This window comes from Vicugna pacos, chromosome 6, assembly GCF_048564905.1.
Source record: "Vicugna pacos chromosome 6, VicPac4, whole genome shotgun sequence".
Taxonomy (NCBI): Eukaryota; Metazoa; Chordata; class Mammalia; order Artiodactyla; family Camelidae; genus Vicugna; species Vicugna pacos.
In genome coordinates, this window is record NC_132992.1 from 76,382,928 (window position 1) to 76,410,410 (window position 27,483).

Below are 27,483 nucleotides of genomic sequence, written 5' to 3' on the forward strand. Positions count from 1 at the left end.
CAGTAGTAGGAAAAAGATCTTTGTTCTAACTTTAAGTGTGTATGTGTTTACGTGTGTGAAAGAGAGAGACTCCAAGAAACATGTATTATGCGTTTCAGAAATGCATACATTGGGAAAGGATATAAACATTATCTGACCCTTTAACCCAAAGGCTATTAAATTGCATTTAGGTGCTATTTCTGCTCAGAAACCATTGTTACTCTAATTTTCTTTTTACATAAATATAGGTCATTTACTTTTGAACACAGGATAAACCCCAAAATGTTTAGCCAGTGAAAGTTACAAAGCAGGTCCGCATTACCTACAAGTAGTGTGCACAATCTTTGATGAATATGCCCTCAAGATCCATGCCTTAGGACATACTTTATAAGTAAGACCACCTTTGAGCTTGAGAAGCACGGTCTTTTCAGGTGATACCCAACTAGTGTGTATCTTATCCTCTGTTTTCCTTTGGCATGGCCCAGTTTTACTGGGAGATTTTAGTTGAATGACTTATTATTCTTCTTTCATTTTAATTTCAGAATCTTAGGTCTTGGCCAACAGGCTTCTAACCAATCCAATTAAGGGAGTGTAAATGGGAAACTTGTGAGGGAGGACAGGTAATTTATGGGACCTGAATTTCTGAAATCACATTAAGTCACACTGCACTTCCTGCTGAATCACCAAGGGTTGCAAAGGACTGACAGTCTACCCTACAGTCATTCACATCAGCTCCCTTACCCCCAAGTTAATAGGTCCTTTTATAAACTAATTTGGCTCTGCTGATGCTTTGATTAGACAAGTTACAGATATATTTCTTAACAGACAGACATGATGCACTGGATAAAAGGAACGACCGTAAATATGTCTTAGTGAAGTGGTTGTAAGGTGGTGGGGAAGGGGAGTGTTCTGTAGTCCTGTGATTAGGTCTCAGTCCTTTAGTGAGCCTATGCCCCCAGACTGTGAGCTTCACAAAGACTTCTCAGTTTTTCTCTCTCACTAGATAGGGCAGGATGGCTAGCGTGAGCTGGAGTTGGGCCTTTCCCTTCCCCAGGCTGGTTAGGCTCCGGATGACCAGTTTCCCCTGAGGGCAGGTCTTGCTAAGAAGAACAGAGTGCTCTGACGTGCAGTTGACCCCTGAACAACATGGGCTTGAACTACACGGGTCTACATATACATGGATCTTTTTCAGTAATAAATACTGCAGTACTGCATGATCTGAGGTTGGCTGAATCTGTGGATGTGGGATTGCAGATACTGAGGACTGCCTGTAATGTTATACACAGATTTTCAACTCTGCAGGGGTCAGCACCCCAACCACCTTATTGTTCAAGGGGGTTGTATGGCCAGATGGTTTCTTTTCCTCTCCTTTTGTAAGAAGCACAAAAGGATTTTTTCCTGATACTTACTATTAGAGCCCGGTAGAACTCCTGGAGGTAAATCTCACAAAATTGTGGAGGTCCACTTGTGACTTGGTTCTACTGGAGTTTTCAACTGTCAGAATTGTCTGCACTACACCTCCAGCAATTTGTCGGTCACAGTTGAGGTTTCCCTACTCTGGCATTGGCTCCCCTTGTGGCTTCTGCTCATGAGTCTCTGCTCAGGGAAGCCAGGACTCCCTATGTTCACCTGTCTGTCTCTCCTGTCCTGGGGACAGTGGTTTGCCATATGTCTTCCCTTCTCCTACAGATCCGAGAAGAGTTGATTTTTCAGTCTGTCAGCTTTTCACTTATTGTTAGGTGGGAGGGGTGACTTTCAGGCTCCTGTCATGCAGAACCAGAAACCAGAAATTCTAAACATACTTCAATCACTGCAAACATTAGTAGTTCAAAGAGTATATAGATTGAGGAAATAGATTACCAAGGAATAACCCTGCAGGCCTAGAAGTGAAAATACACAATTTTAGCCTAATCTTTTTTAAAAGGTAGTAAATGGATGATGTATAATTACCAATATTTAAATGGCAAAAACAGACCCACAGAGAAGATGACAAGCACGGTGAGGCACTGTCTTTTTGCAAAGTGAGTTAGGACAGTAGGTACACACTTTCCCATACAGAATTCTATTCAAGCAATTGCTCTAACAAAGTAAGGAAGTGAAAAATGGAGCGTCTAGGTGGAGAGACATACCGGAATGCATAAAGATGTCACATTGCATGTGAGGGAAAACAGTCTCAGCCTTCTGAAAAGTATCCAGAAGAGCAAACTGGAGGGAAAGCCAGAAACTTTAGGTTGAATATGCAACAAAGATGTCACAATCCTGAGATGAATTAACATCTTGTCAGTCATTTTATTTCCAAACTGTAGTAAGTTGATGCTAAGATCAAGGTAATAGTTGATGAGGCCTTTGCTTAGACAAAAAGATTATAATCTTAGCACTATTTTTAATCTTTAAGATATATCAACTTCATCTCATCCTCTTTTTTTAACATTTTTATTGATTTATAATCATTTTACAATGTTGTGTCAAATTCCAGTGTTCAGCACAATTTTTCAGTCACATCTCATCCTCTTGATAAATTCTTAATACATACTGTGGTGGCATTCCAAGATATTTCCTCTGACGAATTCAGTAGTCCTGACAAGCTTATGAATATGTTATATTGCCTTTCCATTTACAAGCTGAATATGATGTTGTACAGGCATACTGTTTTACTGCTAATTCAAAGACAAAGTTTGAAGATTTATTGTCTGCACTGAATCTCACTCTCAATTCTTGTTTCATTGGAGAAAAATTGTTTTTCATCAAGTGCTATTTTTGTTGATTAAGTGTGATAAAATACATTGTAAGGACTGTCATGCTTCTAATAGTGCATTCTGTATAATTAAGGTGGGTTACTAGAAAAGCCTAATGATTAAAGCTCTAATTATGTAACTGTTATTTTCATAGGAAATTTATAGAGACTCATCTGAAAACCATTCCCAGTCGTGCATTTTCAGATCTGCCCAATATTTCCAGGATGTAAGTTATTTTTTTTAATATAAAGAGAAGTTTGCAATTGTGACATGTTATTTTCTAAATGGGTTCTATCTAGAAAAATACTTGTTATATATTGTACTTGCCTAAGTCAATGATATCTATGTTTCCAAGATATATGAAGTTTACGTACAAGATGTTTACTTGATTTTGTTACATCTTCACTGCCTAATTCCTAAGTGGTTTTTTAAAACTAAAGTACAGAATTTAATTTTTAATAGTCTGAAGAATTTAATAATTCTCAATGCATTTTGATACATCTTGGGATATTTGCAAAACCTTAGCTGGAGTCTACCTCTAATCTGTCTCTCCTACTTACCAGTTCTTGATTCTCATTTCACCATCAGCACAGATGTTTACATTTTATCATAAAGGTAGCAAATATTTCAGACTTCTCACTTAAAAATAATTTAAAATAACTAAACTGTAGAAAACTGAGTTACTATATACTCAAGAGTGAGGAGAAAAAGGACTTCCATGTTGCATTGACAAAGAGAGTATCTGTGTATGCAATGAACCAGGTCTTCATTTAATGTAATTGATGCTGGGAAGCAAAGCAGGTAATTCAGAAACACCAATGACAATACAACCAGGAGCTGCCTGTGTGGACTCCGGCTACATTTATTCAGTTTGTGACCATTTATTGAGTGTCTGTTGTGTCATTTCAGGGGCATTTAAGCTTTTTGGTTGTCACAGCTAGAGAGGGGGTGCTCCTGACATAAGGGGTAGAGGCAAAAGATATGCTAAACATCTTACAAGGCATAGGATGCCCCCTGCCCAACACTCTAGTCCGAAATGTCAATAGTGCTGACACTGAGAAACCACCCCAGCTGAACATCTCTGCAGTTTTTTATTTTCCTAACCAACCCTCCCTTTCTCGAATTCTCGCCTCCTTTGGTTTCCTTGATATTGTTCTGTCCTCCCTCTTTTTGACATCTTACCCTGGCTACTCTTCCTCAGTCGCTTTTCCTGACTTTCCTATTTCACTTCATTTCATTTCATTTTGTTCACTTCCTTAAATACCAGTTCTTTGTTTATTTTGTCCTAATTCCTTTATTCCCTCCCCTCCTTGAATAAATCCTCCCATTCCTTTGGCTTCGCAATTACCTAATACGACTAATTCCTAAATGAGCATCTCTAGGCCTGACTTGTTCCTACAACTCAGGCTTGTATTACAGACTTCCTTCCAAGTAGCATCACTTTGATGTCCCACAGGCACTTCCAACAGCATATCCAAAATAAACTCATCATCTTCCTCCTAAACTGTTCCTTCTCTTCTCCTTTTAACAATGCCACCATTTAGTGGCCTATAAGCTAAAAACCTCAAATTCCCCTTCAGCTCTTCCTTTTCCCTGATCTCCTCTATACAGTTGCCTATTTGGCTATATTCATTCATTCATTGATTCATTCATTCAACAAATACCTATTGAGCCTTCTTTGTGCCTGGCACTCTGCTAAATGTGTCACATACAACAGTTGACAATACTCATGGAGCCTCCAGTGTCCTTCCTAAGAGAGTGATAATTGCCATGATGGGGGTCAGTTAAGGGTCCTGTGGGAACTCATATAAGACATCTATTATCTGGATGGGGGTGTGGTCAGGGAAGGCTTCCTGGAGGAAATGGTGCCTAATTCGCAGTCTGCATTTATCTGGCCAAAACGCAAAAGGTAGAAAGACAGTTCCAAGCAAAAGAGAAAAGAACTGTCAGTGAGATTAAAAACAAATTTGTTGAGACTGGAGCTTAGGCTGAGATTGGGGACAGTAGAGAAAAAACTGTAAGCGAATACAGGGCCTTGTGAATCATTTGAAGGAGTTTGACATCTTCCCTAACGACCAAGCCACTGAATGATTATAAGCAGGAAAGTGACAGATCAGATGTTTTAGAAACATTCCCTGGATGTGCTGTGGGAACAGGGCAGAAGTAGAGCAAGACTTGAGACAGGAAGCTAGTGAAGAGGTTGATACAGTGCCCCAGGGGAAAGGGGATGAGAACTGAATGGTGATGGTTGAGTGGGAATAAAGAAAGGTGGCTGGCTTTGAGAAATAAATACAGGAGAACAGACAGACTTGAGAGTTGGTTGATTTGGAGGGGGAGGGAAGTGGAGAACTTCATCGAAGTTTCTGACTAGGACACCTGTGTGGCTGATGAGCCTCTCTACTGAGGTAGTGAGGTTTTCTGTGCATTTGCTGTGGTGGTGCGGGGTTAAGTCAGGAATTCAGTTTGAGGCAGATGGCATTTAAAGTGCGTTTGAGGTATCAAGCAACTGTGTCTAGTGGCTAGCAGGACATAGTGTTTTCATTCATTCGTTCAGGAAATATTTATTCAGTCCCTAGTATGAATCACTCATTGTTCCAAGACACAGGGACACAGAAGGAACAAAGGGACAAAGATCCATCTCCCTGTGGAGTTTACATTCGAATGAAAAGAAATAGACAAGGAACCAAAATAAATACATATTAATTCAAAAGTGAATAATAGATATGGCAAAAAGGAAAAAATGAAAGTAGAGTCAGGAGGACTGGAAGTGCTGGGTATTACATAAGGGCACTCAGGAGAGATTTAAGTGAAGACTGAGACTGGAGAGTCATATTCATTCAGGTAAAAGGAACTAGGACCAGGTTTGAAAGGCAGTGGTAGAGAGGAAGAGGCTAAAAAAACTGAAGAAAGAACAATTTTAACTGAAGAAAGAACGATTTTAACAGGATGAGATCCCTAAGGAGGCAGAAGGGAATGGGGTCCAAATAGATAGATTGATCTTCTACAGGAAGCTGGGCACCTTTTATATTACAATTAGAAAGTTGTAGTAAGAGATGGGACAGGTGGAGGTAACTTAGTAGGTTTATTGGAGGGGAGTTCAAGGAATTCTCATCTCAAGGTTTCAATCTTTTCTACAAATTATTACACGATTACCTACCAATATGGAGGGTGGAATGGGCAGAATTAGAAATCTAAGAAGGCTTGAGGTAAAATGGTCGGCAGTAAAGGGAGAGTTGACTGGGACATACAGGATATTCGGGCAGATATGAAGATCCTGATGAGGACCCTGCTAGGGAGACTGCTAGACTCTCCAGTCTGGATTAAGAGACCCTGAATCCCATCAGAACACTTACCACGCTATATGTTAATCCCATTTATCTGTCTGTATCTCCCACTACTGTTAAGTTCCCTGAAGCTCGAGAACAAGTCTGGTTGCTCCATGCCCATTTACTGACATACAGTCATTGTTTAATAGATATGTGTTAAATGAAATCGTACACACATACATGAATAATAGTTAAAGAGCTAGCGTATCTAGTGGGCAAGAGAGAGACTATGGTATCCTTAGGTAGGTTTTCGTGGGACAACACAAATTCTCCCCTTATTCTGGCATCATTATTAGTAGCACCTTGTTTTAACTCACAAAAATATCCTATTTTGGATGATAATTATATGGTTACCCTAGGGATTACATAAGACTTACATGCTAAGAAAAAATTTGAGGAAGAGGTGGGATCTGATTTTTCCTGGTTTTTAAAAGGGGATAAGCAAGCAGGTAAACACATGTTGTCTTTGCAGCTAAGCTGTAAGAGCCTTCTAAGGAGGCATCATTCACTTGGAGAAAATGGACTTCAGTTATTATCACATGGGTTGAATGACTGTTCCACTGAAAACTTGAGAAAGCTTTGCACCTCCTAAACTAAGAAATTCAGGAGAAAATTTGGAGCAATGAATATGATGCAAAATTAGGAAAACAAGTTTTCAGCCTTCAAAAGTAATCGTCCTTTGGATGGCCCAGCCTCAACCATTATAAATCCCTGTGACCTCTACACAGTAAATTAATTCTTTTCAACATCTAAGTTTTTTCCCTCTATGTTACAGATACTATATTTGGGTCAAAATAATTTATGTAGTGTTATCCACAAATGTCAATGGCTTAAGAGACCTGATAAATCAAAGGATAATTGTTTAGTTAATACGTAATTCAAAACAGAAAGCACAGGACCTTTAAGAATACACACAATACGCACGATAAAAACTCAACTGGAACAGTCAGCACCCCTCTTATAAACATTGTATTAGTGGAAATATTTTACTGGCAGATTTAATTCAAACTATAGGCCAGTAGTTTTTAACCCTGCCTGCACATTAGAATCATCTGGGAAGCTTTTTAAAAGTAAAAGTGTTTGTCCCATCCCTCATAAACTAATTAATTATTCTGGACCAAATCATAGACATCTGATGTTTTAAAAGCCTCCCTGATAGTTCAGTTGTATCACCAGGGTTGAGAATCTCTGCCCTGGCTACAGGTGGACACCATCTGTTAATCATTAATTTTTTTTTCAAAAGTCATAGAAATGCCTCTCAGTGAAAAAGCAGTCATTGTATCTGGTTGCATTAGTCAGTCTCATTACAAGATGAAATTTAAGGAGACTCTGAAACATCATTCCCTATGTATTCTTGACAAGTTGTATTTAGAAGGTTCTTTTTCCTCCTTTTTAGTGCTTAAAACTTTTATCTGTGCTACCTTTGGCTTACAAAGTTCAAAACAAACCTTGAGTTTTTAACCTCATCAAAATCAACAAGAGAGGTTTTAAGAGAGTACACAGTCACCACCCTATGGAACGTTCTGCTAGAGAATTGTGGCTTTCCCTTCATTTTCTTTGAAACTACATCTCTATTAGGGACTCCATCAAAAATGCCTCATTCATTCATATGTTCTTTTCTAACATCTTTCATTTTCTGATATTTTGAGTAACTCACCCATTCATTCATTTACTCATTCTTTCATTCAACACATTTATTGGAAGGCTACTACACGCCAAGCACTATGAAACATACTTAGAATTCAGTGTCCACCAGAAACAGACACAGTTCTCCATTTCAGAGAACTTGCAGTCTCAGGCGACAACATAAATCAGTTATCATCCCAACAGTTGCACCCTTTCACGGTGATAATTAGCGAAAGGAGAAGTTCATGGTGCCATGAAGAAATATTATGGGAAATCTGACCTAATCAGTAAATTTGTGGAAAGCTTCTACAGGAAGTTATCAGTTGAATGAAACCTGAAGGACGAGTTGGACTAATTGAAACTTGCGAAACTTTAAGGTATCACAAGATCTGAAGAAAGTAGTCACTAATTTTAATGTGATTAGGGAGAAACCATGAGGCTTGTTCACGTTGCATGATCGGGGAAGCCCCTGACAAGGAAGTTACATCAAAATTAATAGCATGTCTGGAGTTTACAAGCCTACTAACTTTCTTCTTTGTCTTATATTTTTGTGACATTCAGCTACTTATCAATAGATGCAACTCTGCAGCGGCTGGAATCACATTCCTTCTACAATTTGAGTAAAATGACTCACATGTAAGTACCATGGAAAGTGCAGCATAGATCCAAACCATAGCCACTCTTGATCGATAATTTGGGGGGCTCCAGATGGCAATCACAGCTGGTTTCTAGAATGTGGCTCAAAATTTCTGCTTATGATTAAATTCTTGTTCTCACCCTTTTTTTTTTAAACAGAAGGAGTGTTTTTTTTAAATTTTTTATTGATTTATAATCATTTTACAATGTTGTGTCAAATTCCAGTGTAGAGCACAGTTTTTCAGTCATACATGATATATTCATTGTCACATTTTTTTTTCTGTGAGCTACCATAAGATCTTGTGTATATATCCCTGTGCTATACAGAATAATCTTGTTTTTCTATTCTACAATTTTGAAATCCCATCTATCCCTTCCCACCCCCTGCCCCCTTGGCAACCACAAGTTTATATTCTATGTCTATGAGTCTATTTCTGTTTTGTATTTATGCTTTGTTTTTGTTGTTTTTCTTCTTTGGTTTTTTCTTAGACTCCACGTATGAGCAATCTCATATAGTATTTTTCTTTCTCCTTCTGGCTTACTCAACTTAGAATGACATTCTCCAGATGCATCCATGTTGCTGCAAATGGCATTATGTTGTTGGTTTTTATGGCTGAGTATTATTCCATTGTATAAATATACCACATCTTCTTTATCTAGTCATCTGTTGATGGATATTTAGACTGTTTCCATGTCTTGGCTATTGTAAATAGTGCTGCTATGAACGTTGGGGTGCAGGTGTCATCCTGAAGTAGGGTTCCTTCTGGATATATGCCCAGGAGCGGGATTCCTGGGTCATATGGTTAAGTCTATTCCTAGCCTTTTGAGGAATCTTCATAAAGTTTTCCACAGTGGCTGCACCAAACTGCATTCCCACCAGCAGTGTAGGAGGGTTCCCTTTTCTCCACAGCCTCTCCAGCATTTATCATTTGTGGATTTTTGAATGATGGCCATTCTGACTGGTGTGAGGTGATACCTCATTGTAGTTTTGATTTGCATTTCTCTGATAATTAGTGATATGGAGCATTTTTTCATGTGCCTATTATCCTTGGAGAATTGCTTGTTTAGGTCTTTTGCCCAGTTTTGGATTGGGTTGGTTGGTTGTTTCTTATTAAGTCATATGAGCTGCTTATATATTCTGGAGATCAAGCCTTTGTCGGTTTCGTTTGCAAAAATTGTTCTCACTCTTAATTTTATGAATTCACCCTAATTCTGTCTTCCATGGTTGGAAATTAAAGACAAAATTAGAAGTCCTCTTCTAGAATTGTCATTTCATTCTATTACTACTGATTTTATTGGCATGAATATCAGTGAGTCAATAAATATTTACTGACTACGTACTGGATTCCAGGGCCCGTGCAAGTTTCTGCAAAACTAACATTTTTTTCCTCAGTTAGGAAAGAGAAATGTAGCCTTGTGAGACTACAACAGGAGGGAAGTTAAGAGCTCTGGCTTTGGAGTTGGTCAGAGTCGGTTTAAAACCCTGGTTTCTTTGCCTCCTCATTATCTCTCCTTGATGCTCCCTGGTGGTCTTGTGGTCAGGGCTCGGCGACCTCATTATCTAACCTTGACAGATCATGTACTCTTTCCTAATCTCAGTTTCCTCATTTGTGAAATAATAGTAATAAGAGTTCCAACTTAATATTGTTATTACCTAATGCATGTAAGCTTTTAGCACAGTGCCTACCACATAAAAACCAGACAATACACTTCATAAATAATTATTGTTTTTATTTCTGTAGTACCTTATAATCTATAAGAAAGCCTTACATAAATAATCACATCACATTCTTTTAAGCAGCCATGTATTATGAAATATTAGTTCCATTTTCTCGATGAGGAAACAAAAATAGCTATCATCTATGGATACCTAGTACGTTCCAGACATTATGCTAAACATTTTATGTACTCTATTTATTTAACCTTCAAAAAACAACCCCATGAAGTAGAGATTATCATTTGTATTACTTATTTAAGAAAAACACAAATGTAGAGAGACTAAATATGTTATTCTAGGTCACACAGTTACTAAGGGAAAGGGCCAGAATTTTTATGTCATAAATACCTGACTCAAAAATTCTTTCCCTATGGGCTACAGTATGCTACCTTCAAGAATACTGAGGCCCAGAAAGTTGCCTCCAGCTATGGTAGGCAAGCTTACATCATTAGATCAACCATCAGTCTGAGGACAACTATAGGAGCTGGGGAAAAGAATCTGTTTAAAGGTATCTGAGTGTTATAAAGGCAGCAAGAACTGGAGGGGAGAGAAGCAAACCCCCAAAACAACATTTGATTGTTTTCCTCTTGAAGTAGTTTCTGCATTGTAAACAGCAGTCGGGAGGCTGACCAGAGGTTACAGCGGTCTCATAGAGCTAGGGAAATAAAAATTGGAGCTCAAGGCTTGCTAAGTAGATGATTCCTAGTAAATATCTAAGGATTTTAGCTGGGATCCCTAAAGAGCTTCATCCTAGAAGAATAGGATAATGGGAAATAAGATCAGCCTTCACAACGACAAAAGCCCAGGTTTGAATAAATAAAAAATAGCCAAGCCTACAAAAAAAAAAAAAAAAGAATTTATGTTAGAATCAAGAGATGAAAATAGACAACAGAAAACAATCCACAGGAGATTTAAATGTTGGAGTTATCAGACACAAACTCACAAACTTTAAAATAACGGTAAGTAATATATTTAAAATTTTAATTGACAAGATAGAGAATTTCAGAATAAAACTGGAAATTATTTTTGAAAGGATCAAATGGAAACTCTAGAACTTAAAAATTCAATAGCTAAAATAAAACCTGAATACTTGAGTTTAGCAGCAGATTATACATAGCTCAAAAGAGAATCAGTAACCTAGAAGTTATGTCAGAAAAATTTATCCAACCTGAAGCATAGAGAGCATAAGAAAATAAGGAATATGTGGCACAGTAAAAAAATCTAGGATAACTATAATTGTATCCTAAGAAAATGAAGAGAACGAAGGAAGCAATAGTTGAAGAAAATTTTTAAAATTTCAAAATTCATGAGGCATCAAGTCACAGATACAAAAAGTACTGCAACTCCAAAAGAATAAATACAAGGAAAACCACATCAAGGCACATCATAGTTAAAAAAAAAATTGCTAAAACTCAAAGAAAGAGAACATTGTAAGAAGCAGCCAAAGGGGAAAAAATACATAACACTTTCAAAGAAGGAACAAGACCGAAAGCTGACTTTTCAACAGGAATAATGGAATCCATAAAGCAATGGAAAGATACCTGCAAAAAGGAGAGTAACAAACATAACAGCAAATACTCTGCCAACCTAGCAGAAAGATTCTTTGAAATTGAAGACAAAAGAAAGACATTTCAAGGAAACAAAAATTGAGAGAATTCATCACCATTAGGCTCATACTAAAGAAACTGCTAAAGGGAATTATTAAGGCAAAAGGAAAAAAAATCCTGCATGATAGCATGGAGGTACATGGAGGAAATGAAAAGCAAAAGGAAAGCAAAGTATAAATTAGCCTTGACTGTACAAAACAAAACAACATGTCCTTTGGGGTTTAAAATACTGGCAGTCTTTTCTCTGCACCGTAGTGCTGGATCATAAAGCTGTGCATGCCGAAACTGTGCAAAGCAATCTTAATCGAACAAATATAATTGTCTTGTGACTCAAAAATTCCTGTCAAAACATTAAAATCTCTCTTACTATTGTTTCTTTGCTGCACTTCCGTCTTTGTTGGTCAATTCCCTCTTTCAACTGTTCACTTTTACAAAATGTCGTGGATTTATCTCTGAGAGACATGCAGGTAACACATCTGCACACTTTATCCTTTGTGCTTGAACTGTGTAAGAGATGCTCAGTGACCAATCACCAATGACTTTGAAAGAAGTGATGTAACAGGTTGCCTATCATGATGTGCACCTGCTATTTACATAATGCTTCGTGGACTGAAGAGCTGGCAGCAAGGTTTGTGCTTTATGTAACTACTCACAATAGTAACTGAAACTTGAACCATGTTGTCGGAGCCAATTATCTAAATTTAACTAAATCATGATAACTGAACTTCATGCATAACAAGGAACCATGCAAAATAAGGACTGCCTGTATACATAGAATTCAAATACACAATAGCAAACAAAGGTTGGGAGGGTTATAAATAGTGTTAATGTATTCTAAGGTTCTTGAATTGCCTAGGAAATGGTAAAAGTACTAACTTTTATTAGACTTCTGCAAATAATGAATAAATTAATCCATAGGGTAACAACTAAAATAATTGTAAAAGAATGGATAAATAATAAGCTAATAGTAGTGAGGAGTGGAATAATAAAAAATTAATACAAAAGGACAAGAAATTAGAAGAAATAAAGAACTTCTAGAACAAACAGTAGATTTAACCCCAAGTAATCAGTATTTGCATTAACTGCATAAAAGGACTAAACACTCCAATTAAAATACAAAGATTGCCAGGTAGGCTAATTAAAAAATTTCAACTGTATCCTGCTTATGTATATGAGAGACACACTATAAATATAATGATATAGAAAAATTGAAAGTATAAGGATAAAAATATTAACATGAAAATAATAACCAAGAGAAAACTGACATAAATATACATATATATATAAAGCATGAAACCTTACTATATATAAAAATAGAGATTTTATTGTGATAAAGAGGATTACTACACCAAAAAGATGTGATTCTAAATTTGAATATCTATAAGAGCATAGCTTCAAACCATATAAAGCAGAAAATGACAGAACTAAAAAAAATAAAATAGGATAAATCCGAATCATAGTGGGTATTTTTTTAATATAGCTTTATCTGATAGAACATATATACCAAAAAAATAAGTAATAATACCAGTAAGAAATGAATAAGGATGGAAGATTTGAACAACATAATTTACAAACTTAACTTTATTGACTTATATAAAATATTGTATCCAACAATTGCTGAGTAGATATTCTTTTCAAGGAAATGTAGAACATTTATCAAAATTGACCATATGCAGGGTGTTGAAAGCAAGTCTCAGTAGGTTACAAAAATCAAGCATATTCTCTGGCTAGTAAACAATACACTCTGAATAACCATGGATCAAAGAAGAAATCACAACAGGTGTTATAAAATGATTTTAACTAAATGTCAATAAAAGTATGACAAATCAAAACCTATATGATGCAATTAAAGTCATACTCAGAAGAAAATATATAGCTTTAAGAAAAGAAGGCTGAAGATAAAAAATTTATGTATCTTTCACAATAGATTTCTAAAGAAATGGTGAATTAAAAGCAAAGAAAGTAGAACATACCCAAGAAAACTGAGAATTCAGGTGAGTAAGGACAAGAGTTAAAATTTAAACCCAAATCTCCAGACTCCAAATACAATGTCCATTTATCGTACCATTTTGCTTCTCTGCACCTCTCACCAAAAAAAATCAAGGCAACTAATTTGTAATAAACCTCTCTACAAACGCTGCGGCTCATAAAAGCAACTGTTTCATTTTTATTACAGCCTTTTTCTCATAAAGATTCTGGTTGTTAACATTTCTCTTATAAATGTCAGTTTTCCCTCTCTGAGCAAAGGCATTAACTTCCTAGAGCAAAGGAAACTATTAAATACAATGACTAAAATGAAGATTAAATTGAAAATGCATTTTTAAAAAGCTATTTTCCTTATGTAGATGAAGTATTGAGAGCCTAATATCTTAGAAAAGAAGAGAATAACTTATCTCGCAGTCTTCAAATTTTCCTGCTATAAATCCAACATTAGTATCTGCAAATGGTTCTAGTCAGCATGAAGGATTAATAAAGACTTAAGATACCAAAGTCAATACAGGATGATTTGTTTAATCCATAGACCACATAGTACTATCAACCAAACTTCCCTGGCATTCCTGAGCATAGAAGTAAAGCCATGTTCTTTATTTAGGAAACAGCTCTTCACCATGTAGATATTAAACTAGGAAGCACTGATTTCAGTGAATCTTGCCAGCACTTATTGATAAGCCTCAGTGAGAACACCAGCAGTTAACATAATGTTACTCTGTCTCATGAATGTGTTTCCTTCCTCATCTGCCCTCCCTCTGCCCCTTTTTTGGCCATGTGATTTGGTAAATAGACGGAGGTAGGGCCATGGAGAACACACACTTCATCGTTCCAACTTCTAATCATCTCTTCAGTGCCTTTTCAGCCTTCTCCTCTCAAAACTCAATTTTTGTCCTCTGACATGGTTTCCCAATTCGTGTTTAGATTTTGTTCTGTGATATGAATTGGGGTGGTAGAATATAAACATCTAAATTGTCTTTTTTGTTAGTGATCTAGAGCCAGCATTCCAAAGGTAAAAAGTTACACATTCATTCATTCAGTAAATACCATAGGTTTAACACTGCGCTAAAGCTGTGGCCATTGCATCTTACAGCTAAACATATACAGGATTCATAATGGTGGATTATTCTATTTTTGTCCAAACCGTCTTCCCGTGGCCTCTCTGATACCACACTCCCAGCTGTCCTCCAACCATGCTGGTCAGTCTTTCTCAATCTCCTTTGCTAGCATCTTCTCCTTCACCACTTCTATCTAAATGTTGAGGTTCCATACAGCCCAGTCCTGTGTCCTCTTCTCTCCTTATTCTGTATTCTCCCCATGTGATCTTATCTAACAATTTTCAAACCTACAGACCTAGTCCAGCCCTCTCTTTTTTAGTGTTGGGCCATTTACCTATTGGTTGCATCTCCTCAGATGTCTTACATGTATCTCTCACTGCTTTAAATACCCCAAACTGAAATCTACCTCTCCCCTGAAATCTGCAACTCCTCCAGTATTTGCTGAGCCACTAAATGGTACCTCCATTCATCTATCTGCAAATCTCAGGTACCTGAGGGGATTACTATGCCTTCTTTCCTCATCACCCACTTCTAATCTTTCAGCAAGTCCTGTCGATTCTACTACCGTGACGTATAAAAAATTCATCCTCTTTCTCTCCACCACCACCACCCTTGTCCAAGTCACCATCGTCTCCTGTTTGGACTACAGTAATTTCACAGCCTAACTGGTCTTTCCAGTTTTGGCTTCCTCTAATTTATTTCTGAACAACAGCCCCAGTGATTTTTCTCTTAGGATAAAATCGAAAGTCTTCAACATAAACTTCCAGGTCCAGGTCTTCTGCTGGCTCTGCCTACCTCTGCCTCTTCATATCACTCCATTCCTGTACACCTGTGTTCTTTAGTTCCTTGAACAGTCCGAGATCTTCCTCACCTTAGGGCCTTCACGTCCTTTTGCCTCGGTCCAACTACACGATGGGAAGACCATAGGGGGAGGCCCTGAGATTACATGGAGATGGAGAAGTGGCCAGCTGCGTGTAGCCTTCTAACAACCCCCATCAGAGCCAGGCATAGAAGCACAACCGTCTTGGATGCTCCAGATTGATCCAGACACCAGCTGTGTACCAACCAGTGAGCCCAGTGGATGCCACATCCACACAGAAGAAACTCTTGAGTTTAGCACTTCCTGAAATCCTAATCCATAAATTTTGAGCTATAATAAAATGGTTGCTATTTTAGCTGTTTAGTGTGGGGTAATTTGTTATGCAACAATAGATGGCCAGAAGAGGTGACAATTATGTATCAGTTAACAATGGGTCAAAGACACTGAGAATCTGTAAGAGAAAACTACAAGAATGGCAGGTTTCTTTGTAAATTATTGAGGATCCTAAGCGATTACAAATCAGTTGTTCTCAAGTTTTGTTTTGTTTTGGGTAGGGAAACTAATTAGGTTGGTTTGTTTGTTTGTTTGTTTGTTTGTTTATGGAGCTACTGGGGATTGAACCCAGGATCTTGTGCATGCTAAGCATGCAGTCTACCACTGAGCTATACCCTCCCTCCCCACCCCAGTTCTCCTCAGTTTTAAACTAGCTGGGATACTGGTTGGACCCAAAGGTGTACATCTCATGAAAACTTATGCCTGCAAATTGATGAAATACTGGCCACTTCCATCTTCCATTTCATTTCCTTTATAAAGAGGCCAATGGCATATAGTAGATCGTTGCTGTTGTTACTCCTATTAATAGCAGCTGCCAATTACTGAATGCCTTTTATGGGCAAGCAGTCTGCTAAAAGTGCTTCACATATACTGTTCCATTTAACCACACTAACCCTCAGTTTCCACTATGTAAAAATGAAGACGGAAATATATTTGTCACAGGGCTCTCCCCCAAGTTCACTTAGCTAAGAAATTTCAGGGTCAGAATTTAAAACCAAGAGTGTCTGCCTCCAAAACCAATGCAAATTCAAAATATCTCTTAATTAAAAGAATAAATAATTAAGTAAAATGTTGCCCTCAGAAATAGGTTTTTACTGTTTTGTGGATTTTTTAAAAAGTCACAAAAAATGAAAACTCTACAACTGGGTGGGTAAAATGTGTGATTTCTAGCATACGGTGAGATAAGACTTAATTTCGCTGATTCACTAACTTGAATCAAGTGGATTTATTGAAGGTTTCAAGAGCACCCGTCTTTGTCGTGATTATTAAATAATTAGGAAAGTAGCTGTATCCATCTTCCAGGCAGTTTGGAAAAATCATTTTATAACCTATTTCTAGTGGAAAATCTGCTGATAAACTTACATTTTCCTCAATCTACTTTAAAAATCTAAACATTTATAAACTTTCTTTGAATTAACATCTATTCAATTTTAATTTCACAGTAAATTTAAAGATGCATCAAAATCATGAATATCACCTTCCATTATAGATTATTTTTCCTCAGTTACGTAATGGAATGTTAGTGGTAAGATACTTTATTGATAATTATCAAAGTAGAATAATTAAGATGTCTCTCACTGAAATCAAGCCCTGATAATGGAGGAAATAATTTATTCTGTGAACTTCCAAACTATCACTGAAGTGTGAGTGTTAGTCCAAAAATCAGGACTTTAGAAGCTAAGGATGTAATATATACCAAGAGCTTTGACAGCCTTTATACTTTTTTCACCCAGTAATTTCACTTCAATAATTTTTCTCTAAGAAAATAAACAGAGGAGTGAGGGAAAAAGTTCACATAAAAAGCCATTTGTCTCAGAATTAATTTATAGTAGCAAAAATGTGGAAACTACTCAAATGCTTAAGTAGAAGAATGGTTTAGTATGAAATACTGAGCAACCATTAGACGTCTTTTGTCATAGAGTAGTTAATCCCAGAGGAAATGCTTTTGACGTAATACTATTTTTAAAAAACCAAGATATACTACAGAGAAGGAAAAAATTGATTTTCTTTGAATCATGGAACGATGGGAGATTTCACATCTTTTTGATGTGAATGTGGTTACAAGTTTTTACAATATAACTTTCATAGTCAAATGAAATAAACTTTTAAAAAATTAAAGATTCCTTCAATATGAATTAACTTTGAAATTAATACTTGATGTTAAAATACATGGGTGATCTATTATATGACAAAAGCCTGTTTATCATAAAATGTTGCTTCAAAATTATTTTACCTAATTCCTAGTCCCAGTTTCCACCTTGGTACTGTCCAGCATTAAGTAAAGTAACAAAATTATGGCTTTGCCAATATAGTCACATCTTTTTAAACTAATTAAATAACTAGTTACTAATTCCCTATAGTTCCCAGAGCATACGGGAAAGTTGAAAGTAATAGATGCCCAATAATTATTTGCTTAGTTTTAATAACTCTCTCCCTACTCTGCTCAGTAGAGTCAGCAGATCCAGTCGGAGTGGACCGCCTCCCATTTTTTTGAACTGTTGCCACTTAAGAGCAGAGCAGAAACAAACTGGAAACCAGACCGGAGCACGAGATGAAAAGGATCTGGGACTGGCTGAGAGTTGGGCCATGGCTGATAATCTCATTCAGTGTCCTGTTTTGAGCAATAAGAAAAGTCTAGCTATGCTGGCTGGGGCAACTTCTCTTCTCTTCAGGTGTTTTAACACAGTCTCCCTGCCCAGTGCGAGACTGAAGCTGTCCCATCACCGTTGGTTCTATCTAACTTTGCAGGTGAAATGCCAACTTGACTTTATTGTCTCCCTCAATTCTGTCCCAGGTTGGCATGCTTCACTCATGGACTGGGGATGTTTAGGGTGTGGGCAAGTATTTCTAAGGCTGAGGATCACAGTCAAATGCCGGGAACTAATGCCTATTGAATAACCGAGATGGGAAGAAAACCAGTAGTTTGAAAGTTCCCTCGTGGGAGGGTTTAAGCCTTCATTGTCCCCTCTTTGGACTGCTGCCTCCTCCAACCACCATTCTCTCACCTTGCTGATTTCCCTTCCTCTTTGGGGTTTAGGCTGGGTACTGAGTACTGGCCACCGTGCCATTTGTTTTGAACAAACCAGTCTCTCTTTCTTGGCCCTTACTGAGAATTAACAAAATTTTCTCAGAAGAAGAAAAAAACCAGAATCTAGAATATGATGAAATGAACCTAGTGTTATGCTAAATTATTCATCTGCTGGTTTGTGAAAACAGCGCATTGAGCATTGTTGTTAGACTTCTCATCTTAATGTCCATTTTATTTGAAATCCAATGAAGGATAATTAAGCAATAGTGAGTATTTGTGTTTCTTTTAAGTTCTGGTCGATAATCTCCTTTAAACATTTTTTTAAATTTGTATTTGGAGTTAGAATTCCTAGCTTAAGGCCCAGAGTTGCCTCTGTGTAACAGTTGAAAGTGGGTCTTTTCATGAAGGGTCTTGGCTGGGTGAGGACCATGGCAGGCTAGTTTAGGATGAGTGGACACAACAGGCAAAAGTTTTGAGGTGAGGGTTTCTAAGAGTCTTGGGATATAAGCTGTTAAAGCACTGATGGGTCTTTCAAGAAGTTCCCACAATGAACTCTAAAGTTATTTGCCTGGGCAAAAGTTATGCTAATGAAGACAAGGGACCAGTAAGGTTATACAGATAATAGATAGCAAGCTGAGGAGGGGAAGATGGTAGATGGTTTCTGTTCTCAGAGTTAATGCCACCCTCTCTCTTCCAAGGTCTGTTTCATATTCAGTGTCCTTAGTCAGATACCAAACCTAATGTTTTGTTTGTTTGGTTGGTTTTGGTTTTTAAAATTTTACAAACATTGCAGTACCTCCAGCCCCAAGTCTCTGATGTCTGCTCTAGCTTTCACTCCACTCAGGAGAATAACAATAATAAAACTGTCATCTATGGAGCCTTCACTGTAGCTAGGACACATACCAAACCCCTGAAAGACTATTTAATCCTCACAAGAGTCGCATGAAAGAGGTGCTATTATTGTCCCTGTTTTACAGACGAGGAAACTATGGCTCAGAGAGGTCAAGGAACTTGCCCAAGGTCATGTAGCCAGAAGGAACAGAGCCAACATTTGATCTCAGTCCCATCCGACTATTCAGTAATAAAAAAGGAGCAAATTACTGATACATGCTATGCTGCGGATGAACCTCTCCGGCAGTATGCTAAATGAAAGAGGCCAGACACAGAAGACTACATGTTTATGATTCCATTATATGAAATGTCCAGACAAGGCAAAGTTAGAGGTAGAAAACAGATCAGTGGTTCCTAGGCATGGGGAGTGGGGTGGGAATAAATTGCAAATGTACATACGATTACTTTCGTCATTGATAGAAATGTTTTAAAACTAGATTGTGACAATGGCATAATTCTGTAAGCTCACTAAAAACCATCTAATTGCAATGCATAAATTTTATGAAAATTCGCCTTCAATAAAACTATTTTTAAAAAAAATCTCAGAGCTCAGATTCTAAGTCTTCTAGTTGTTACCACCAATGATTGGATGGATTCAGGTTCCTTTAGGAATCAAGCCTTAGGTGCCATCCAGACGGGAGTGGGCTGTAGGTCTAAGTTCTCCTACCCTCTTCACAGAAGCATATGGAGAGCCTTTATACTCTTTAACCAATCTACACATATTGAATACATTGTATTCTACCAATGAGAACCTATTTCTAACAGGCACTAATCTCACTAATGCTAACTGTGCATTTTGATTAGCATCGTATATAAACCTAAGTATATAAGTTATAGACATATGATGTCACCGCATGTGCTGAAGAGTTTTAAGTTACTGATAACAGAAGAATAAACTCAAGTGAACAGTTAATACTCACTACCTCTTCTACCCCTGAAACAGCAATTGACAGAGGAACCTCGCTGACCTTACTGCCTTGCTGTCGTCCATTATGTAATCCACTCAAACGCCCACTCCAGGGCCAGGTTATTTGCTGCTGCCTCAACAAACCTTTGGAAAGGTTTTTATTTTGCTATTTGAGTCTAAAAGGAAAAATAAGGCTCTAAGACTACAACCAAGAGAAATGTTGCCTGTAAATTTAAATGGCCTGAAACTAAGTCAATGATGGGGTGGGTGGAACAGCCATCGCGTCCCTGCAAGGAGGCAGAAGTAGCTTGTTGTTGTGAATGGGACCGACTCCTGGCAGAAGCAGCCCCTGGGGCACCATGTAAATGTGTGTTCTTCTCATGAACATTTCTTAAACCTGATTTATGTTGTTTCATCTTTCATAAAAACGGAAATGGATATAATATAGTGAATATGTTTCTTGCAACTTTTGCAGAGAGATTCGGAATACCAGAAGCTTAACTTACATAGACCCTGGTGCTCTAAAAGAACTCCCCCTTCTGAAGTTCCTGTAAGTATTAACTCCTCTCCATCCTACCTTATTTTTTAAGAGAAGTATGATGTAGGACTGTCCGCAGGATGATGTGGGCCAGGGCCATTATAGTGTTGTAAGGCCCGGGGCAAATCCCATCCTGTGACTTACTCCCCACCTTCTCCCATGGGATAAAGTATCAGATGAAATGATCCACATTTTAAAAATCTATTCAAAAGTCAGCACATAGTGCTGGGACCAGAGACATGAGGGAGAAAATACTATCATTTTCTGTAGCCTTTAAATGGGACATAACAGAACAAAACAAAACGAAAAACTCTGAGAGCCCACCAGTCAATTTTGTTAGGAAATGGGTATCACGACAATATTAGAGTGACTGTTAAAGAAAAACAAACAAACAAAAAAGGATAAAATCCAATCTCTTGGAGGTTGGGAGGGACAGAAATGGAAGGGACGGCACTTACTTTGCCATAGTGACCCCCGTGAGCTAATGGTAACCACCACGAGAGCAGGAACCACAACATCCTTGTTCTTTGTTGCATCTCTACTGCCCAGTGCAGAGTAGGTGCTCAGTAAAGGTGTGTTCAATGAATGTACGTGTATGGCCTCATATCCTCGGGGCAGCTTCCCTCCTTCCCTTCTTTCCTGATCACATGCATTGTGAAAGATTATGAGGGGGGAAAAGTCAATCTTAATCCAGATATCCAGAAGTAATCACTATTGATGTATTATTTCATTTCTTTTATGAAATGTCTTTAAGGATGACTAGAAAAGTTATCCAGGAAGAGGAGGGGGAGGGATAGAAGAGAAATACAGGTGGATGGAATAGCATGATAAAGACACAAAGGTATGGAACCACATGGATTGTCTAGTGAACTAAGAATAGTTCAGTGTTGAAGAGGTAGGAGTGAGAGATGCCAGGAGAAAAGAAGATATGGATGGGCTATGTGGCTGAAGGGGTATCTGGGGAGTAATAGAAATTATGGCACAAGGATGTGGCTCCTGGATGGACTTTGAGTTTCAGTCCGTCAATAATTCTTTGATATGATGGTCCCCTACTATGTACAAGGCCCTGTGGGGAACATGTAAGATAGTGAAACATTTCCTTGCCTTCAAGAGGCTTACAGTCTAGTTAAGGAATCCATTACATATGGAATTGAAAAGTTCCTTCCCTACAGGAGAAAAATGGTAAGTGACAAATGAGAGGCAACATGCATTATCTGGGGTGCAGGTAATTAGAGGAGACAGCAAAAAGGGCTTGAAGAACAGAGAGGTCCTGGTCCAAGTTCCTAATCTGGCATTTGCAGTCCTTTTCTGTTTAGCCTCTACTTAGCTCTTGGGCCTTTCCCTCCCTACTCTTTCCCACATGATCCACTGTTGCAGCTGAACTAGTTTGTTTACTGTTCTTCAGATATACCTTACGGAACCTCACTTCTCTCCTTTGTTATTTGGAATATCCCATTTGCTCTTTTTGAGACTTGCTTCCTCTTTAAATCTGTGCCTTCCCTTCTAGAAGGAGTCAGGTCAGAATTTGCCTTAGTAGGTGCATCAATGAAACTAGACTTTCCTCTCCAAGAAGACTTTCTTAAAAGGTTTACTGATAGTGACAAGTTCTCACCATGTCATGCCAAAGCATTTTAGAAAAAGAATCACTCCTTCCACTACCTACGTTCTAGTAGCTGCAACGAATGTTAAACCAACTAAATCTGAGAGGAGTCCAGAGGCTGACACCTCTGGTATCTTACACATATGTTTTAATCTTGACGTTTTGCCCTGATGACACATGGTTTAGAAAGTGAAGACGTTGTCTTTGACTCATTTCCTTCCTTGTCTGGACATACTTGTTACGGTACTGCTGCTGTGGTTATTCTCAGGTGACTGCCATGGGGAAACCATTCTTGGTAAAATAATGAACACAATATAATGTAGTTTGAAAAAGGAAGCCTGGCTTGGAGTTGAGTAATCATATTGTCTTCCTGTCTCATCCTTCCCTTATTCCACCCTCCCCTCTCCATAACACATAATGTTCTCCAGTTAAAACAAAGAAATATCACACACACACACACACACACACACACACACACACGGAAAGAAACCTAAATTCCCATTTCTAGGTTCAAACAATCCTCAGATTCTTCTAAAATGAAAAGATGTGTTGACACTGCTGGACTGGATTAGGTTCTTATACCTTGAGGGAGCATTGTCTCTTCCAGGGGTTGGAACTAGCCATGGTCTTTCAGACATTCAATGATTTGACCCCAGTCTGACTTCAGAACACATGCTTTCAGCTATTACATTATTCTACTTCCTATGAGTTGGTTTTTCTACCTTACTTCTGTTCTTCTTTTTCTTGTACTTTAGTGGCATTTTCAACACTGGACTTAGAGTATTCCCAGACCTGACCAAAGTTTATTCCACTGATGTATTCTTCATACTGTAAGTGTGCACACATGCAATACTTGCCAATATTTTACTTGTCACTGACAAGAACTAGGGTGCAGCCATAGGGGCTGGTTGAAAACAGGTGAACCAATTGTTTCAAGGAGGAAGCAGTGATCAGCTGTGATGAATGCACTGATGGATGAAGTAAGGCAAGGACTGAGAAATGGCCATTGGGTTTAGTAATAAGGGACATTAGTGATTCTGAAAAGAACAGTTCCAGTGGAACTCTGGGGGTGGAGAAGTCTGGTTGGAGTGGGCTCAAGGAAGAATCAGAAGGGGGATTAAAGAGAGTGACCATAACAAACTCTTCTGGGAAGTTTAACTATTAAAAGGCAGCAGAAAATATCTCAGTAGTCGGAGCATATCAAATAAAGAGAAAAATTTCTTAATGGAAGACACTATGGCATGTTTGTTTGCTGATGGGAGTGACTGAACAGAAGTAAACTGGATGATAATGATGGTACTTATTTTTCACAAAGCTTTTCAAATACTTGCCCATGCATAATCACGTTTACTCCTCTCAACCACTTTACAAGGCATCAAAGGAAGTTATAATTTTTCCACTCCATAAATGAGAAAATGGAGGAAGAGAAGACCTAGGTGATTTTGTCTGAGCAGAATCCCAAGGAGCAGCCATGAGTGGTGCTCAGACTACTCCCTGTGACTTCTGACTGGGGCCATGCGCTCTTTTCCAAAACCCATGCCATGGTCAAGTGACTTACTAGTTGTACTGAAGCGAAAGAACATAGACAGAGTTACAGGTTTACAGTTTGTACTATAGAATCAGCAAAATGTAGAATGATAGGATCTAAACTCTTGGGATTTTGCTAGGAAAAAAAAATGCCCATGCTTCTTTGCTGAGGATGAGCTCAGTTCAAAATATAGGCCATCCTCCAGCAACTAGACTGGCATAGAAATGTTCTCCAGAAGCATCTATCTGACAGTGTTTTGCAAGTGGAGGACACTCTAGTCATACTCATGAAATAAAATCCGTTGATCCCATTCTACCAACCCTTTTTAAGGGTTCCATACACCAAGAAAACTACTTGCTCTGGACAAAGTATTTGTCAGAGATTCACAAGAACTTCTCTGCGACCCACCTGCTCCCCTTGCAGATGAGGATTGTCGGGAATCCCAGCCCACACCCAAAGCTCACTTGCTTACTACACATTTGGTGCTCCGAGTGCATGGCCACCTAGAACAGCTCTCACCACTCACCAGACCTCTGAGCCTCCAATAGCTAGGAAGGGTCAATGACACGTGAAAAGAAATAAGATAGAACTGAACTGCATCAGGTTATTTATTTAAGTGCATATATGCAGCAAGAGCCCAGCTCCAGAAGGAAAGCGTTTTTTTCACCAAGTGTTTTTGTCCCTCTCTTGCAGTGAAATTACAGACAACCCTTACATGACTGCACTCCCTGTGAATGCTTTTCAGGGCCTGTGCAATGAAACCTTGACACTGTGAGTATTGCCAGTTCCACTCCTGCGAACAACTGAATTTTTATTTGGGCCATTGTCACATTTTCACAGGCCATCCAAGAACCAGACCACCATACAGTATGTGCTCTATGATCCGCCAAGGGTTTCACGTAGTTCAGTAAGAGTAGCGCCTTACAGTGTGGCACTCTATAGATGACAAAATGGTTTAGGTAACAAGATGACAGTATTCCCTTACAGAAATGGCAGCACACTTTATCTGTAAAGGGTCATTCAGGTTTTACAGGCCACATGGCCTTTGTGGCAACTGCTCAGCTCTGCATTAGGGCAAAAGCAGCCATACAAAAGACCTAAACTAATGAGCATGGCTATGTTCCAATAAAATTTTATCTACAGAAACAGGCAGTGGGCCAGATTTGGCCTGCAGGCCTTATAATGGGATATTCTGTATTCTGGTGTCCGCATGGTACAGAGGAAGAACTGAGGTTAAAGCAAGTTTAAGTGACTTTCCCAAGGTCCTGAGCTAGAAAGAGTGCTGCTAAGGGCTGTTCATACTCTGCACTCACACTTCAGCTGTGTCATCCCAACGATTATTAAGCTCCTTTGAAGGGATATTGTCTAGAAAACATAGTGCTGCTCTGCATCATCATTCTTCCAGAGTTGGAATGGGTTCTGCTCTTTAGTTGTTCAGAAAGAGATGCTTTCTTAGGGAGATTCACAAAATGTTCTCACAAAGGATACCTAACAGAGGTATGAAAGATAAGGTAATTCCCCAAGCCAGTAACGAATTCCCCTCTCTGATTAAATTAGCCACAAAGTGGAGCTGAGTCTGTGTCCAAAGGATCGCTCCCCTCTAGTGTCAGGACCACTGCCCACGTTCAGGCCTAGACTCTCACCAGCTCCCTTTCTCTGATCAGCTACCGTCCAGGGGTTCTTCACCATCCACAAACTTGATTGAGTTATTCCTTAGCAAAAATGATCCAAGCCTCCACACAGCTCTTTGAAGGGGCTGTTTCCAAGCATCTCAATCAATCCATTTTGGCCCTGTGAAGCCCTCTCAACCTCTGGGATCTACCACAGCGGAGCATTTCAATTCATCCCTGAAATGTTGGGGGAGCTGTCTTGAAAAGACAAGAGACTTTTTCCCAGCAACCATTTCATTTGACAACTCAGCAAAGACCTGGGGTCTTAGCGTGCTCAGGCCCAAACCGCAAGCTTACCTCCCCAGTAAAGGTTTCCATTGCATCATTTCCCACTCATCCTATGTAAATGCCAGTCTCAGTTTCTTTTCAGAATGTTACCTTCAACTTTTGGCGTTTTTTCCTAAGGATCCCGTATCCCAAGCAGCTCTCTAAAGTGAAAGCTGCTCTTTGTCTCCACCCAGCATGGTACCCAGGAGGCATTTGACAAATCTCTGAATAAGGGAACCTCAACCTTCCTGAAATCTAAAGGTGAGGATAGCATAGGTTGTCCATTATCTTTTCAGATGGTCATTTCTGCAATCTTGCAGAAGTCCTTGCTTCTTTGAGGCTCAGCCTCCAACAACTATAAACATGAAAAGTTATGTGTCCAACAGCAAAATTCATATCCCTGGTAGGATAGACTTTCAATCAAAGTTTGTGATCCTTTGTTCTTTCTTTCCTATGTTTTTCTTCCTTCACTGTTTTCCCTTTTTGAGGCCTACTTGTTCAATAAGAGTTTTATTTAATCTCTGAAATGTAATTCCCACAAAGAATATTTTTATTGTCTAGGCCCTCTCAGCAAAGTTTGGGTAAATAGAAACATCAAATGTACAATTCTCACATCATCATAAAAAAGCTCTAATTCAGAAAAAAATTATCTATCAGAGTTTTCGCAGTCTCTGTGCTTAGTGTCCCTGTACAATGCTGTCCTCCCCTAGGACACCTTAGTAGCTGGACTTAAACTCATTGTGCAAGTATTTAAAACAAAACCCCCCAAAAAAGGATTACTTCTCAGTTCCCCACAACTGCATAAGATAAATCCAAGTTTTCAAGATATTCCTTTTAACACGGTCATCTCTTAAGTGTCCACACCTCACTGTGTTAAATATATAACTATTCTGTCCTCCCAGTAACTTTTGGATTAGGTATCATTTTATCATATTTTTGCAGACAAGGAAAATGAGGATAATAGAGGTTGAGAAATTCTCAGGATCATCTACTATGAAATGACAGAGCCAGATCTAATTCCAAAAATCAGAGTCTCTTGTGTGCTTCTTCCTGTATTACCAGAGTTGACAGGAGGCATACTACGGTAGCTTTCCCTGCAATCATCACTGGCTGTGCCTGACTGTGGTCATGGCAGCCTTCTCTTACCTCGTGCCAGTAGCCCCCAGGGACCCCCATGCATTCCTGTGCCGACCAGCGTTCCCGTGGCTGGAGCTCCTCTTCCAGCAGAAAGTGTGTGTGCTTTTGGGGTGGAAAGAATTGCTTTTGAGGTCAGAAATCCTGATTCCCTGACTGCTGTTTGTCAATGAGGCTTTGGCAAATCACCTCCATAGCTCAATAACTTGATTAGGAAATAGAGGAGATAACATTTCGGTCCAGCCCCTGGAATCACTGTATGAATTAATTGGTTGCAGAAACATAGCAACAAGTTAAAACATTAACATTTCTGCGAAATGCCATGGTCTATCTATTTTCTTAGATTTGTTTTTGAAGTTCAATTTAATTCAGT

At 38.6% G+C, this 27,483-nt stretch overlaps 1 protein-coding gene across 2 annotated transcripts in view; it reads left to right on the forward strand.

Annotated features, from left to right (window-relative positions):
* Positions 1 to 27,483, forward strand: part of TSHR (thyroid stimulating hormone receptor) — a 127,356-nt gene that overhangs the window by 66,300 nt on the left and 33,573 nt on the right. The window contains exons 2-6 of one of the 2 annotated variants that reach the window (XM_006206127.4): positions 2,869 to 2,940; positions 8,228 to 8,302; positions 20,849 to 20,923; positions 23,267 to 23,341; positions 24,733 to 24,810. In XM_006206127.4, the coding sequence (XP_006206189.1) occupies positions 2,869 to 2,940; positions 8,228 to 8,302; positions 20,849 to 20,923; positions 23,267 to 23,341; positions 24,733 to 24,810 (375 nt within the window). The remainder of the gene's footprint in view (positions 1 to 2,868; positions 2,941 to 8,227; positions 8,303 to 20,848; positions 20,924 to 23,266; positions 23,342 to 24,732; positions 24,811 to 27,483) is intronic. The other variant, XM_072963538.1, reaches the window with a different exon arrangement.